The 15,158-nt window shown below is 40.4% G+C and overlaps 1 protein-coding gene across 1 annotated transcript in view; it reads right to left on the bottom strand.

The window, feature by feature from the left end:
* Positions 1–15,158, bottom strand: part of parp4 (poly (ADP-ribose) polymerase family, member 4) — a gene marked incomplete at its 3' end in the record, with an annotated part of 35,368 nt that overhangs the window by 17,490 nt on the left and 2,720 nt on the right. Inside the window, exons 3-13 of the mRNA XM_079665795.1 lie at positions 13,488–13,625; positions 13,147–13,317; positions 11,153–11,304; positions 8,923–9,054; positions 8,140–8,238; positions 6,842–7,025; positions 5,676–5,838; positions 5,173–5,315; positions 4,831–4,962; positions 3,349–3,435; positions 2,021–2,185 (exon numbers count right to left, since the gene is read on the bottom strand). Coding sequence (XP_079521921.1) covers positions 2,021–2,185; positions 3,349–3,435; positions 4,831–4,962; positions 5,173–5,315; positions 5,676–5,838; positions 6,842–7,025; positions 8,140–8,238; positions 8,923–9,054; positions 11,153–11,304; positions 13,147–13,317; positions 13,488–13,625 — 1,566 coding nt within the window. The remainder of the gene's footprint in view (positions 1–2,020; positions 2,186–3,348; positions 3,436–4,830; positions 4,963–5,172; positions 5,316–5,675; positions 5,839–6,841; positions 7,026–8,139; positions 8,239–8,922; positions 9,055–11,152; positions 11,305–13,146; positions 13,318–13,487; positions 13,626–15,158) is intronic.

Below are 15,158 nucleotides of genomic sequence, written 5' to 3'. Positions count from 1 at the left end.
TAAATAATATGAACACATGAATAAATATGTATATATGTTCATTTGAATTCATTTCTTATTTTATAGTTATTTACCATTTTTAATTTGTATCTTTGATTTTATCCTTAATTGTATCAATCTGTGTGATTCTGTGCTGTCCTGTTTTTCAACCTTACCCTGTTGCCGTTAAACTACTGACTTTCCCCACGGGGATTAATAAAGGTCTTATCTTATTCGGGTGTGTACTATACTATATACATATATACTATACTTTTGCTGTTTCGCTCTTTTAAGGCACTTATGAAGCTCAGCGCAAGTTCAACCAGGAAGACCTTCTTTACTCATACATTTACTATGTCTACGTCACTACTCTCTCTCCTCTCAATAAGTGATCGGGGGCGTCACTCCCCAGCTTAACCAATCACTTCGCTCTATTCTCACCAGCCTATCATAGCGCTCCGCTAACCCTTTTTAAATCTGCTCTCCCCTCTATCAGCTGTCATTTCAGGTGACTCTATGCAACCCTCCTCCACCCCTTTTCAACTCCTGTCCCTCTGAATCATAGAATGTATATATAAATGAATCCAGGGTCAAGCTAAGCCCCTCCCCTTCAGACCGAACCCAACTATCCATTCACTCTCCGGGGGGTTTCATCCGGGGCGTTTCATCAGATCGGTTCTCCCCTCCCGAATGATACTCCTGCACAACGGGGCCTAATCGCCAAAACTCCATTACATTTATTTGTGTATTCCTGGCAATAAATATGTCTTCTTACATCAAAACCGTCTCTCCGGATTGAATTGTTGTTGCACCTTAAGACAACATTCAGATTAATAATGACAATAATAATACTACATTACATTTATATAGCGCTTTTCCTGGTGCTCAAAGCACTTTACAATCAAGTAAAGAAGAAAAATAAATAACAACAAAAGTAAAAAGTGCTAAGCTAGGTGGAATAAGGACGAGGGGCAGGGGTACTCAAACTTTTTTGTTAAAGGTCCACTTGTGAATTTTATACAAGGTCAATGGTCCGGATCAATGTCAGTAAAGTCCCCCCCCCCCCCCGGAGCGGAGCAACGAAGTTTCGGCTCGCATGGGGCCCCCTTGAGAAGGTTTCCCAACATGTCGTTGCAGTAAATTAAAGGGTGTTTCATGTTCATGTTGAACTCACGCAGCGTCAGACAATAAAACCTTCTCTCTTTTCCTCCGTACCCAAATCTTTTTAAAAACAGCGGTACAACGAGCGGGTACAGATTTGCTGCCGATCTGACGTCAAATCGGCAGCGGACCCACACAAAGTTGCTTTCAGAAACAATGCCTGTCATGTTTTGGACGTAATCTTGTCTTTGTTTACATTAGCAAGCGTCGCTAACACTCAGAGGTAACCTGTACTGGAGAGCACATGTGTTTAAAAAGCAGTAAATAAAAAAAGAACTCACCTTGTGATAAACCCGCAAGAGAAAAAGCATTTGAGCTCCATACTGTTTCAGAAAATGTAATCTTTGATGTGGTTTAGAACAGGATGGCGTTTTATCACAGCATAATTTTACTTTATCTCCGGTAGAATTTTGATCAGGCATTAGCTCCGCCTCCTCTTTTTATTTTTTTTAAAGCTAAGGACCCAAAATCCGCGTTTCTCTAACAGGGCTGCAAAAGAGGTGTTTGAGCAGTATGAGGCATGACTACAATGGGTGATCTGTTTGGTATTTTAAGCAAAAAACTTCACAGACATGTTTTGTATAGGTATGGCCCTACAATATATGTTTCCAATATAGCATAATAGGTCCACTTTAATTTACAATAGAAATTCTTTTTTTCTTTTTTTTAATAATTTTTTTTTTTTTTTATTTCTTTTTATAATGGGACACAGGGTTCGGTCCGGATTGATTTGCAGTTCTGTCCGGATCCGGACCTTGGTCCGGAGTTTGAGAAGCCCTGGGTTAGTGGATTAGGAGTTGAAGGCAAGAGTGAAAGGGGGAATTAAGACTTTACTTTGTGGAGTATTGTTGTTGGGGTATACATTTGGACCTCCCTTTACCTGTGTGGTCTGGTAGAGCGCCGCACTCTCCTGCCATGGAGCCACGCTCCCAGGGAGATGGAAGAAAATAGACCCGTCCGTGACGACGAGCTCGGACACGAACGTGACTTTAATGAGGACGGTCGCATTGGGCGGCAGATTGCCCACACTGATGGTGAACACATCCTGCAGAGAGCACACAGGCAAGGAGTTAGAGACACAAAGTGGACATAACTATTTTAATCACCTCTGGAGGAAAATCCTTTTGTATACATTTGACTTGAATACAGTTTTTAAAAGGTCCCCTATCATACTGTTTTTCATCAATATAATATAGGTCTCAGATATAAAACATGTCTCTGAAGTGTTTGGCTCCAAACACCAAACAGATCATTGCAGCATTACCCATAATCCCCTCTGTTTCAGCCCTGTTTCAAAAGTGCTGATTCTCTGTCTGTTACTTTAGATGAAAATAAGGAGCCCCTCCCCACGCCCCTCTGAGAGATATTTGGTTAAAAAGAACACAATGGTGCTCTAGGAGGAGATTCAGGTGGTAAGGTGGGGGGGGGGGGGGGTTAACTTGGTTGGTGATTGGCTAATGGTTACACAAGCCAACAAATCGTTATGACCTCATAAAGTGGCCAAAATCTGATCAGCTCATTTTCAGACAGGTTTTTATAGAAATGGATCAGGACAAAAAGAGAGAGAATCTTTGTTCCTGAAACTTTCAGAGTCTCTTTCCACAGAGGGGACACGTGTTGATGTAGAGGAGACATGAAAAAGTGGATTTTGCATAATAGGTGACCTTTAAAACAAAAGATCTGTTGATACAAAGTAGAAGAAACAAGGTGTGTACATTAAAGGTACATTTATTGGGAGATAGACATATCCAATATGTATTTTGAATTTGAGTGAACTTTGAATGAACATAGTATAAATGCGGCTGCGTTTTTAAATAATTGAAACCATTTTTCTTTTCCCATAACAACGGTGTCTGGGGCTCATGGGCATTGTAGTTTATACAGCCTTCTGCAATGCTAAATTACATATGTGGTTGGATTAGTTAAAGCTTGTAAATATGATTGTTACTTATCAGAGAATTTGGGAGAGTCCCGTGTCTCTTCATGAAGCAATACTGATAATAATGTTGAACGAATAGAGAATAGCAAAAACACTTCTGTAACCAGTGGTTTCTGTCTTTGCAACCCAATTTCATGCATCGATTCGATAAGTAAATAAGGTGTTGTGAAAAGGGGTTATAACACTTTCTTGTATATTGATTGATCAGTGTAATATTTCAGAATCAGAGATTGCTTTGTTTAGATCTTGAATGCAGAGGGTGAACATACGGGGGCGTCCTGGTCCATGAGGTAGGCTCCATGTCCTTTCTTTATCGCCTGCTTGTACTCCCTGCGTGCCGTCTCTTTCTCTTTCACCTGAGATACAAACAAGGCAAAATAGTTTTAACAAAAAATCCATGAAGTGAATTTGTATTTTACTGGTGAGTTTTGCTGTTACACATAACAACAATAACAACAAAGTATGTTTAATAACATTGTTTATTTTCCAGCTCATAGAGTCCTATTGTGAACCTGAGATGTTGAGTAAGTGTTATATATAAATGCGTAGTACATAGAAACTGCTAGATGCTAACTTGCATATGTTGGGCAATTTGCACAATTAGCATAAGTTGCATTAACGAGCACCAATTAGCATATGCAGACAATAGATAAAAAAATGGCTTTGCCGATTTTGAACATTTTGGAGTGGTTTTAGGGGTTATTGAGGATTTTGAATCCATTTCTGACATGTTCAGGATCCAAATGGCAGTTGAAACCAGAAAGTGGCTACATTTGTACACTGATTTTGATGATTTGTGGGTACAGACCAAGTCTAAAGACTCAAAACTGCCTTTTCTTTCTTCCTAAAAGATGTCAGCAATTGATTCAACATCCTAAATAACCTCCATAACCACACCAACATTTTCCAAATCGGCCAAGCCATTTTTTAGCTGTTGTCTGTATATGCTTTTTAATAAATTAGATAAATCATTAAGAAATGATCTAATGAATAAAATAAGTCTATATGAGAAAGAAATACAGTAACTAGAGCAGGGGTTCCCAACTTTTTTTCCCAAGAGCCCCCCCGAATGACACACACACACACACACACAAGGGGGGGAGGGGGCGCAACAGAGGTAATTAAAGTTTAAAAGTCTCAAAAATGCTACAACTTATTGGATTAATTCATTTGGATTCCCGCTGTATGAAGAAATTAAAGGACGGCGGAAGTGGAAACAATTCACAAAGGAATTAAACTGTTTAAAACACATGCTCAAAGTAAACCGGATTTTGCCGATGTGTTTATGTGGATTCAAAATTGTAAATAATCTACAAAATGGAGGAGACCGATCTGATCGGACCAACTGTGACAAATAATCCAATTGAAACCGACATGGACAATGACTCTGTTTTAAAAATGCGCTTATCCAGACAAGCCAGGTTTGGACACTTTAAGGGCAGAAGAAACATTTCTATAGAAAGAATTATACATTTCTGTCTTTTTATTAGCTGCTAAGTTGAATTTTTATAAAAATTAATTAATCAATTATTTTTTATTTTAATGTAGAGACAAGGTTTTTAGTGACAACCATGTATTGCATTACAATTATATGTAAACAAATGTTTGGCCTCAAATCATCTGAGGCCTGGCGCCCCCCCTGCGGTCTTTGGCGCCCCCCCTGCGATCTTTGGCACGCCCCCCAGGTTGGGAACCACTGAAACTAGAGGGTAAGACTAATATCTGTGATATGAAAAGTAAAGTTAGGTTACCTGTCCCACCACATGTTTCCCATTAATAAAAGCTTCAAATCCACACACTGCTGCAGAATCCTCCAGGGGGAAGACGTACTTTGCCTCGATGGGCACAGAGCTCAGATTGGTGTATTTCTGGAAGATGATGACCTGAAAAGAGGACAGAAGGAACAATTGAGTTTAATTACAGATTAGATACTTGTACTGTATAACAGTGTTTTTTTAGATCCAGTAAATGTAGCAATGAGAACAAGATATATTCTCCTCTGGTCGTCTGATGCATTTTACGAGGCTTAATTCAAATCAACCAATAGATCATCTATCTGAACAAACAATATGAATGAGTTGGTCTGTCTTCACCTGAGAGAGCAGATCCATCAGTTTGCACTTCACGTGGACGGCCTGCAGAGGGAGCTGCTGGCCTGAGCTGTCCATCAGACCAGCCTTCACGTCATCCAGAGGGTTAGGACAGAAATACGTTTCATCCAACATGAGCTCCTCATCTACACACAAACCAAGACACACACAATGTTTGTTTGATTGCGAGGTAATGACAACAAGACAGGACAACATTGATCCTTTCAATGGCAAAACACTCTGACCTGTCCATTCACCTTGGAAGGAAAGCTTTCCTACTGTCTGAAGATAAACGCTGCCTAATTTAGTGGATTGGGGAATTGTACTTTATTAAAGTTGTGTTGTTCCCAAATACCAATATAATATTAGCAAAGTGGTTTTAAAATGTCTTTAGGAGCTGGAAGAAGAAAGACTTTTTTTCAGTCATCCCTCATGACATCTCAAAAAGATATGGGTGTGTATATCAGATCAGACATTCAAAGTGCTGAAGCTCAGGAGAAGTATACCATTGCCAGGTTTCTCAGTTATCTTCTCATCTCGGTCCGTAGAGGGCTCAGCGCAGATGTTGATGTTTGGACTGAACTCCTTGGGTGCGTCCCCCTCGACGCTGTACTGAACCACAAACTTCAGTTTCACCTGATCGGGACTGTACACCACGTACTCATCGTCCTGGAGCACAAGTACAAGTATACATGTTACAGTGTACACAAACTTGGAAGTTAAGATAATTTAAAGCTTTGAAATTATTTGTATATAACAATTATTAAAATCTCTACAGAATATATCAGAGAATATGGTTAAAAAGAAAAAGAAATATTGTATCTTTTCAAAAACAACATTTGTAACTTTGGTCAAAAACTTCTAATCCAACAGCACTATAAATAACATTGATAACCGCAATCAAAGAAAATATGTTTTACTTTTTCTTTCGGTGAGATTATGTAGAAAACATGATGATATCCATTCAAAAGTACATTTGAAATCCTTTTTAATTGTTTTTCGCTTTTGTTACACTAATGAACAGATCATACGTACAAATACGTACTTGCACACACATCTATACAATCATATACACATTTATCTCCTAAGATTCTTAATACAAGCTTTGATAGTGCAAAACATTCAGTCTTTGTTTACTTCACTCGGCATCTTAAAATCTAAATTTGATAAACTGTCAGTCTTGAAAATAAAGAAATGCAGAAACAGGCTTTAATTTCATGTACATTAGTGTTTTGGTAAAATACTGAATGTACTCTTCTAATATCAGAATAGCACATTATAACAAAGGCCCTACGTAGCTGTGTACGTAACAGGATGTATGATGACCTAGAAGAGTATTGGGACTGTTTTAGGCATATGATAGCTATGTGATTAACATGATGATTCAGCCTCTATGGAGATAGACATATGACTGTCATGATCATTTCTGACGTGGAGCTAATCTGAAGTAAACATTGAATACTGCTTTGAACCGGTATTCTGCATCGTGTGACCGAATACACCCTCTCTTGTATATCAGCACCTGAAGGACTGTTCTGGGAACTATTTGTCCCATACTGTATGCTCTGTATGTGATGACTACTTCCATTAATGCAAGGATAATAAATACATGTATCCTGATATTGAAGCTCAAGCCGGTTATTTTCCTAACAGTTAGCATGAAAACACCTACCACAAACTCAGAGTGAGTGTTGGGGGTGCGGCGGACACCGTGCACGCTGTCGTATCCCGCCGGAGCCTCGGTCAGGGTGAGGTCTTTCTTACGGACGTCCATGCACTGACCCAGCGCCACATCACACACCAACAGCAGCCGACAGCCGTCTGTCTCGCTGGGCTTGGAGTATTTCAAACTGGCGCTGTGGATAAGGAGAGTGGAAAACAGTCTGACTACAGACGAGTGTGTTGTTGCCATCTGGTTCCCCATAGGATGACATGAGGATTAAAGACTCATTAGAAAAGCACCTTTTAGATCAGGGGTGTCCAAACTACGGCCAGGGGGCCAAATGCGGCCCGCGGAACATTTTGAATCGGCCCTCAGGCAGCAAATTCAAAAAGTATAATGGAATATGGTCCACAAATGAAACTTGTGCTTGTATTATACTTCTTAAAGATAAATGTACAAATATATTACACAGTATTTGTCATGCGTTAGTAAGACCACTTTTCAATAAATTCAGTGAATTCAAGTTGGAAACATTTTCTAACATATCTTAGCCGAATGACAGTTCTGCATGCGAGAGATGCGGGCATGGCTACACGACACCGAGTTGGACCTCTGACGTTACACGAAAGAAAAAGAAGCCCAATGACTTATTTACATAACAAGCATGTTAAAAAAAAAGAAGCTTAAACCGCACTCCGCGCTGGAGTGGAGATGCGCCATAAACGTACACACACTATTATTATTTATATTCCTTTACAATGAATCTGAATGGTATGGTCCCGGTTACTTCATACAAAGCCTTTGGTGAACACGTATTATCTGTATTATTTATGTCTCGAGAAGAGGAAAGGCTAATTAATATTAAAACTGCATTCTGTGCCCTCAAACTCTCTCTCTCTCCTTCTGGAAATTTACTGGGCTCTTTCTTAGATTTAGCCCAAAGTGTTGTCTATAATTTAACAGTTATAAACACCCTTCGTATTTCTCCTTATTATAATCAATCTTCTGTTTTAAGGGATGAGCTGCCAACACTCACAAGCATAATTTACCTACATTTGATTGATTTTGCTAACTTATAACTGAACTTACGAGGTAATATACCTCTAATGAGCGGCCCAGCCCTTCGTATATTTTTCTTTATGTGGCCCTCGGTGAAAAAAGTTTGGACACCTCTGTTTTAAATACAATGCATTCTCATAGACGCAATCGTTTCATTAAATTCGGTAATGTTTTCGGCAATTCAAGAGTAGTTTATAGAAGTAGGTTTTATTTTTCATAACAAACTTAATTTCAGATGTTCTACTTACCTCAGGTCGTCACTAAAATAGATTCCACTGCCCAGATTACCCGCGTCTGTTCTCTCAATCCCATGATGCTCCACTGCGACACGGGGCGGCAGCAGACCACTAAAGAGAGGGTAAACATTGTTAAAGTAAAAAAAATCCAAGACCAAATAAGATTTCTTAATTGTCCATTTGAAGACCTTCACTACACGGTACCTGTCTGCATGACTATATCATAACATATATCACGTTGCTAAAGCTACGCTCCACTGCGAGTCTAAGCGCTCAATTCAGATTAACAGCTTGTTTGGAGTTGTTCACATTACTCTTAAAAGGAACCAACATCAGAATCCAATTTGAACTGGTTGCACAAAGGAACTATAACACTCACGTTACACACAGCGTAGACTGATCTATGAGCTTCATTTGTCCCTAAATCCATCAAAACTCCCTTTAATTAAATGTATAGCCACAGAGCCCAGGAAAAGTAACCCTTTTTCTAATTTCAAGTCAGAACAGTGTACCATGTTTTCTTGGTGGTACTCCCTCCGTACAGAAGTCAGTCTGGATTTAAAAATCAACAAGTACTTTTTCGTCTCAGAAATGATCTTTATCAGTGCCCTTGCAAGAAAACCTGGGATTGTCCAACAACAATTGACAGATAAATCTCAGGGTGTGTGTGTGTGTGTGTGTGTGTGTGTGTGTGTGTGTGTGTGTGTGTGTGTGTGTGTGTGTGTGTGTGTGTGTGTGTGTGTGTGTGTGTGTGTGTGTGTGTGTGTGTGTGTGTGTGTGTGTGTGTGTCCTCACCGAGACAGGACTCCCACAAAGTTGCTGGGGCTGGAGGAGTGCAGCAGGAGCCTCACGTTCCCAAACTCACTCTTAAACGTCTGGAGCTCCACTCCTCGGCTGACACGCAGAACCTGTTTGACCTGCATCTTCCTGCAAAGAACAGATGGGAACATGGGAAGTGAGAGCCCAAACTCAACGGAAACAAACATTTATGTATCAAAAACATATTTGTTTATGTGTTTATGGATGGACACTACTGGCCCCATTAGGGTTTAAAACACACAAAATACACTTTGAGGCCTTTTAACTCTAAACGACACACACTATTATTATTTGTATTCCTTTACAATGAATCTGAATGGTATGGTCCCGGTTACTTCATACAAAGCCTTTGGTGAACGCGTATTATCTGTATTATTTATGTCTCGAGAAGAGGAAAGGCTAATTAATATTAAAACTGCATTCTGTGCCCTCAAACTCTCTCTCTCTCCTTCTGGAAATGTACTGGGCTCTTTCTTAGATTTTGCCCAAAGTGTTGTCTATAATTTAACAGTTATAAATGTTACTTAAAGGAGACCTATCATGCTATATTTGAATAATATATTGTAGGGCCATACCTATATAAGGTATACTTATATGTTTTCTTTTTCAAAATACCAAACAGATCCTGCATTTTAGCCATGCCTCATTTCGCTCTATTTTGCTCTCCTCCACCCGGTCTTTGCATGCGCTGCAACTGACCACGCCCCCCTGCAAAGGAGGGGGCCGAGTTACGAGCGTCATGTTCCCATGCTGTTACCATGCTGTTACCATGCTGTTACCATGCCACGGCAACCTCTCATTCCCCTGATTGGTGGAGAGTTGGCCATGTAGGCGGAGCTCCTCGTCACTGACGTCAGAGATATTTCAAATCTGTACTAGAACCGTTGTAGCCCCGTTTTTAGAGATTTGGGTATGGGGGAAAAGAGAGAGGGTTGTGTTTTCTGACACTTGGTGAGTTCCCCTTACACACCGGGGACACATCTTCATGTATAAAAGACGTACAAAAGGTGCATTTTGCATGATAGGTCCCCTTTAATGAATTGGGTAGTGTGTCACGGCCGCTGACCGGTCCTAATTAACTCTGTTCTGTGTGATATGTAAATGAACTGTGCAGTGGCCCTGATGCCATTGGCTGCCCATCCTCTGGTCCGCCCCGAAGACGGTGATTGGAGCTGACGGGGCCGACGCGTGCCAATCCCAGCGCACAACCAGCGCACACCTTCCGGGGGAGGACTATAAAGCCGGTCGACTGTCATCATTCGGGAGGCTCTGTGTGAACAGGCGCCTCTCGCAACTGTCTTAACGTTGTTAACTGTGTACCTTGTGTGGTCGTTGTTATCATTATTTTGATTAGCGGTGTTAGGTTAGCTCTACGCTGAACTGTTGTCCTACACGATAGCTGTGTTTTGATACAGTCTCCTTTTGTTGGTAGGTTTAGTTTGTAAACCTTTATTCTCATTTGATCAGGCTCCCTTTGTTAGAGTCCTCCTTTTGTTTTCCCTTTAGCTAAACCTGCGCCCTTTTGGCCACTTGTGTTTGTGCCCGGCTGTTCGCCTACCTTTTTGTTCACTTGTTGTAAAAAAAACACTTATAACTTGACCAATTCCACACTGGTGTATGTTGATCTCCTCTACCCTAGAGGGGGACGTAACAAGTGTTTGATTGAAAGTGAAGAATAAAGTAATAAGAGGAGGTATGTCGTGGCAAAAAAGCTGAGAGATTTGATGGATACAATTGTGCAATATTTGGACTAAACCGGATATGTGTTATACTGTGTCTTCACTGAGCTAAAAATGCAAACCCTCCGAAGCAGATACAGAGCTACTCACAGATTTATGGTCCAATAATAGCAAACTCTGTATATATTTTGAGTAAGACAGGAAATTGATAAAAATGGAGGAATGAGGGGCATCACCCCCAGCACTCATTCTACAATGTTTCTCCTCTGTGCTGCAGATTGACCTTTAATACAAATGGCTACAATTGGGAAGAACCAGCCGAATGAGACTCACTATTAAATTACGTGATGATGCTCATATATTTGATCAGATTTGTGACTGTAACCGGCCTGAAATAGGAACATAAATAACAGTTGGTGGGAATTGATATCTGCAACTCCTTCTTGTGAATAGATGCATGTGTTTGTGGTTTGGAAGCTAGGCATCACTGAATGGCTTCCTCCAGTATTTCTGAGGTGTTACGCTACCTTTCCTGCAGCAGGGAGGTGACAGCCTGAAGCTCGGGGGTGTCGTGGGGGGCCGTCTCAATGCAGCACCTCAGAGCGCGGTACTTCCCCAGGCAGGAGGGCATGGGGCTCCTCAGGGTCATTTCACTCACGTTGAGAACATCTCGGATTAACTAGACAAAGGAAGATATCATGGTGAGGTTAACCTGAACATGCACAGGGGACACTGGTGACTTGTGTTTATGAATGAAAATGAATGCTGTGTATTTCAGAATATTTGTTTAGGTTTTTACATTTGCTACTGTGGCTCAAGCTAGTCAAAAAAAAGCTGCAAGGGGCTGAACATGAGAAGAAACACTAGTATGACGTGCACGAACATATCCGCTCTACTCCATGGGTTTGTTTGATAATGTATTCTTCCACAAACAAACACAAATAAAATTCAATCCATTACCAATTCTTTTGAATACGACGGTGAGTGGAAGTGTGATGTAAATGGCAATGAGAGTAGACATAGTGGTAAAAAGTATGCGGTGAACAGAAAATGTTGCTTCCCCACCTCTCTACAGAAACCCAAGTGAGCAGGTGATCGCAGGTTAAACCACCACTTACTCCAGCCCACGCTCCAGTGAACAAACCCAACACTGATAATGAGTCAAACATTCCATATAATGAAAAAAACACTCAGAGACCCTACATTTGGCTCCTACATTTGATATAAAGTAAATAAATTACTATGTTCTACACACTGGAGTCGATTAAAACGAAATAAACCAAATTGGGTCACGTCATTTAGTAAACACAGAATGACTTTTTAATAAATGCAATGAATTCAAATGTAAATATTAACCATTTTATTGTGTTGAACTTTTCTGTTAAATGGAACATTTAAATAATGAGGAACTAAATAGCTTCAGAAGCCAGGAAGGTTCAAACTTGTTATAGCTCAAAGGAAAACAAAACATGACATTCACCACAAATAATGTTGTATTGATCATTATCAGAATTCATCTTATCTTAACTGCCAACTCTTTGTGCACTTATCAGAGTTTATAAGGATCACCATGATATCAACTGACTTTAAAAAGTGTTTATTATATACTTCTTGCTTTAGTACTATTTATGCAATTAGTATACAAAAAAAATCCAACCCAGATATACTGCACATCAATATGTTTTTCAATGACGTCATTGTAAAAGTCCATCAACAGGGTTTTTGGCTATGTTTGTGAACACACCAAAGTATACTGTATTTAGGAAAAAGACAGCATGTGGCCTTACATTTCATAATTATTTGCTTCAAGCTGTCTATATTTCTGCTGTATTTCATCTGAAATGTCTTTTATTTTATTTTGTAACGCACTTTGAATTGCCGTGTGCTGAAAGGTGCTGTATAAATAAACTTGCCTTGCCTATACATGTCTTACGCCCCGTCCACACAGCAGCGTTAACAAAATCTTGAAAATCTTGGAGGTGGGCGTGTCTGAAAGCTTGGGGATTTTTTGCGAGCAACGCGACCAACAACCAATCACATGAATATCCCGCCCCCGACATACAAAGCAAAAAAACCCGGGGATTTTATGCGAGCACCTCCCTCCATGCCTGGTTCCTCCGGTTTGTATCCCGGTAAATAGTTCTGGTCGTAAAGAACCGGGTGATTTGCTACCGTAATTTCTCGTTTGGAATATGAGGAAATGAACTGCGGTATGTCTCTCCCAGCTTACACGCGGTTTGATTGGCTAGCGCTTGTACTGTCAGATTTGCATAAACAGGATTTGATTGGCTGACGCTTCCACCTCAGCTTCAAAAGTTGAACATTGCTCAACTTTTGAATCCTGAAAATTCTGGAAATCTTCGCTTTGCTTCCCCACAATGCAGTTCGGCGAAAAGCGAGGCAACGTGACGTCACCCCCATTCAAAGTCAATGGGCAGAAGCGTTGGGAGACTTTTTAACGCTGCTGTGTGGACGGGACGTTAGTGTTTGTGTTAGTGATTGTGGGTGAGTTCAGTGTTACCTGACAGAGATCCAGTTTCTGAGAGATGAACTTGGCAGTGGGAGGAAAGGGGCGTGGCTCTTTGTGCGGCAGCAGGGTGTAAACCTCATCAATAAGAGACGCAACCTCATTATAATCTGACTCCTTCAGCTTCCTCTGAGCCTGGAGCAACAAGCCCTCCACCCTGCTCACCTACACACACAGACACACACACACACACGAGACATGGAGCACAAGAATAATTGCGTTGAGATGCATCATTAGACTGTCTTTCCGGGAAGGTCAAACAAATAAGGCTGATGAGGCAGCTGATGTTTCTCTCAGTAGTCTGACAGCAGCATGATCCACAGAGAGGAGCTTACATCGTTGAGGCTGAGCTTGTTGATGGGGACTGTGAGGATGTTGCCGAGGCAGCCCAGGGCCTCGGTCCACAGCAGCTCCACAAACACTCCCACTTCCTGTGATAAGCTTCCTGTGTTCAGCTGCTCCTCCAGCAGCAGCTGTCAGTAAAACAAGGAACATGCAAATCAAATCAACAGCTCATTAGATTCAGCTACACAAATGTCAAGAAGCAGAGACTCACCCTAACAAACTCAGAACGCTGCTAACTAAGATTCTACTGATGTATATTATTAGGAACATCTGTGCCATGAAAATGTAAACGGCAATAAAGCTTGGAGTAGAGTCTCTAAAACACCTCTCATTTCATTTTAAACAAAGACAGTTTTGTATTTTATGAAAGCTAGGTATTTAGAAATCAAGACCATTGTGTAATCTAATGTACTTTGTACTGTCATTTTTATTATTGGGATGTCTTTCTATGAAATGAATAATTATTTACCCTTTAAATAGTTTTGTAATTTGTAATAATGTTGCATATTGACAGGAAATGATGTTAATTCATTGAGTTTGCATGTATTATTGTATAAATAACATAACATATTACATTTTATCCACCACATGCTGGTGCAATACATTTATATGTGAAAGAAATACCGTTACTAAAGAATACTTAATGCTAACATGAAGCTGAACATAAAAGTACAGTTTTTTACAGCAAACTAGAGGAACAGAATAGTATCCTTCTATTTACTGTTGGCATCTTTATTGTTTTTGTCATAACAATTTCTTAAAGGTTTAAATAAAGTAACGGGTACAGTAAGTGAAAACACACCTTTTTTGACTTCACCTCGGCCAATGAAACCTCTATACATATTGTAATACTGTACTAGCAATTCGAACGGTTTGGCTTAGTTGAAGCTAAGGTACTAGCCCTTTAAATGGTTTGGCTTAGTTGAAGCTAAGGTACTAGCAATTTGAACACAGAGCTCTGAAGTCGAGACACACGCACTTCACTCCATTCACACGCTCACACGCCACACCTTGTATTTCTCACGCAGAGATTTCTTTCCGGGGTACCGCCCACCAAGACGGGCCGCAATTTTGTAAACAAAGTACGCTTGTACAGAGGGCTTCATGGGAACTTTGAGGGGACCCAGAAGTTGGAGTACCAAACACCGCTGCCAAAATCTCACTCTGAACTCTGTTCAAAACTTGAGAGCCCTGTGAACGGTTTGGCTTAGTTGAAGCTAAGGTACTAGCACTTTAAATGGTTTAGCTTAGTTGAAGCTAAGGTACTAGCACTTCGAATGGTTTAGCTTAGTTGAAGCTAAGGTACTAGCACTTTGAATGGTTTGGCTTAGTTGAAGCTAAGGTACTAGCACTTTAAATGGTTTGGCTTAGTTGAAGCTAAGGTACTAGCACTTTGAATGGTTTGGTTTAGTTGAAGCTAAGGTACTAGCACTTCGAATGGTTTGGCTTAGTTGAAGCTAAGGCACTAGCACTTTAAATGGTTTGGCTTAGTTGAAGCTAAGGTACTAGCACTTTGAATGGTTTGGTTTAGTTGAAGCTAAGGTACTAGCACTTTAAATGGTTTGGCTTAGTTGAAGCTAAGGTACTAGCACTTTGAATGGTTTGGTTTAGTTGAAGCTAAGGTACTAGCACTTCGAATGGTTTGGCTTAGTTGAAGCTAA

Source organism: Notothenia rossii, assembly GCF_949606895.1.
Source record: "Notothenia rossii genome assembly, chromosome: 2".
Taxonomy (NCBI): Eukaryota; Metazoa; Chordata; class Actinopteri; order Perciformes; family Nototheniidae; genus Notothenia; species Notothenia rossii.
Note: the sequence above shows the minus strand (reverse complement) of the source record. Positions and strands in the feature narration are given on the sequence as shown.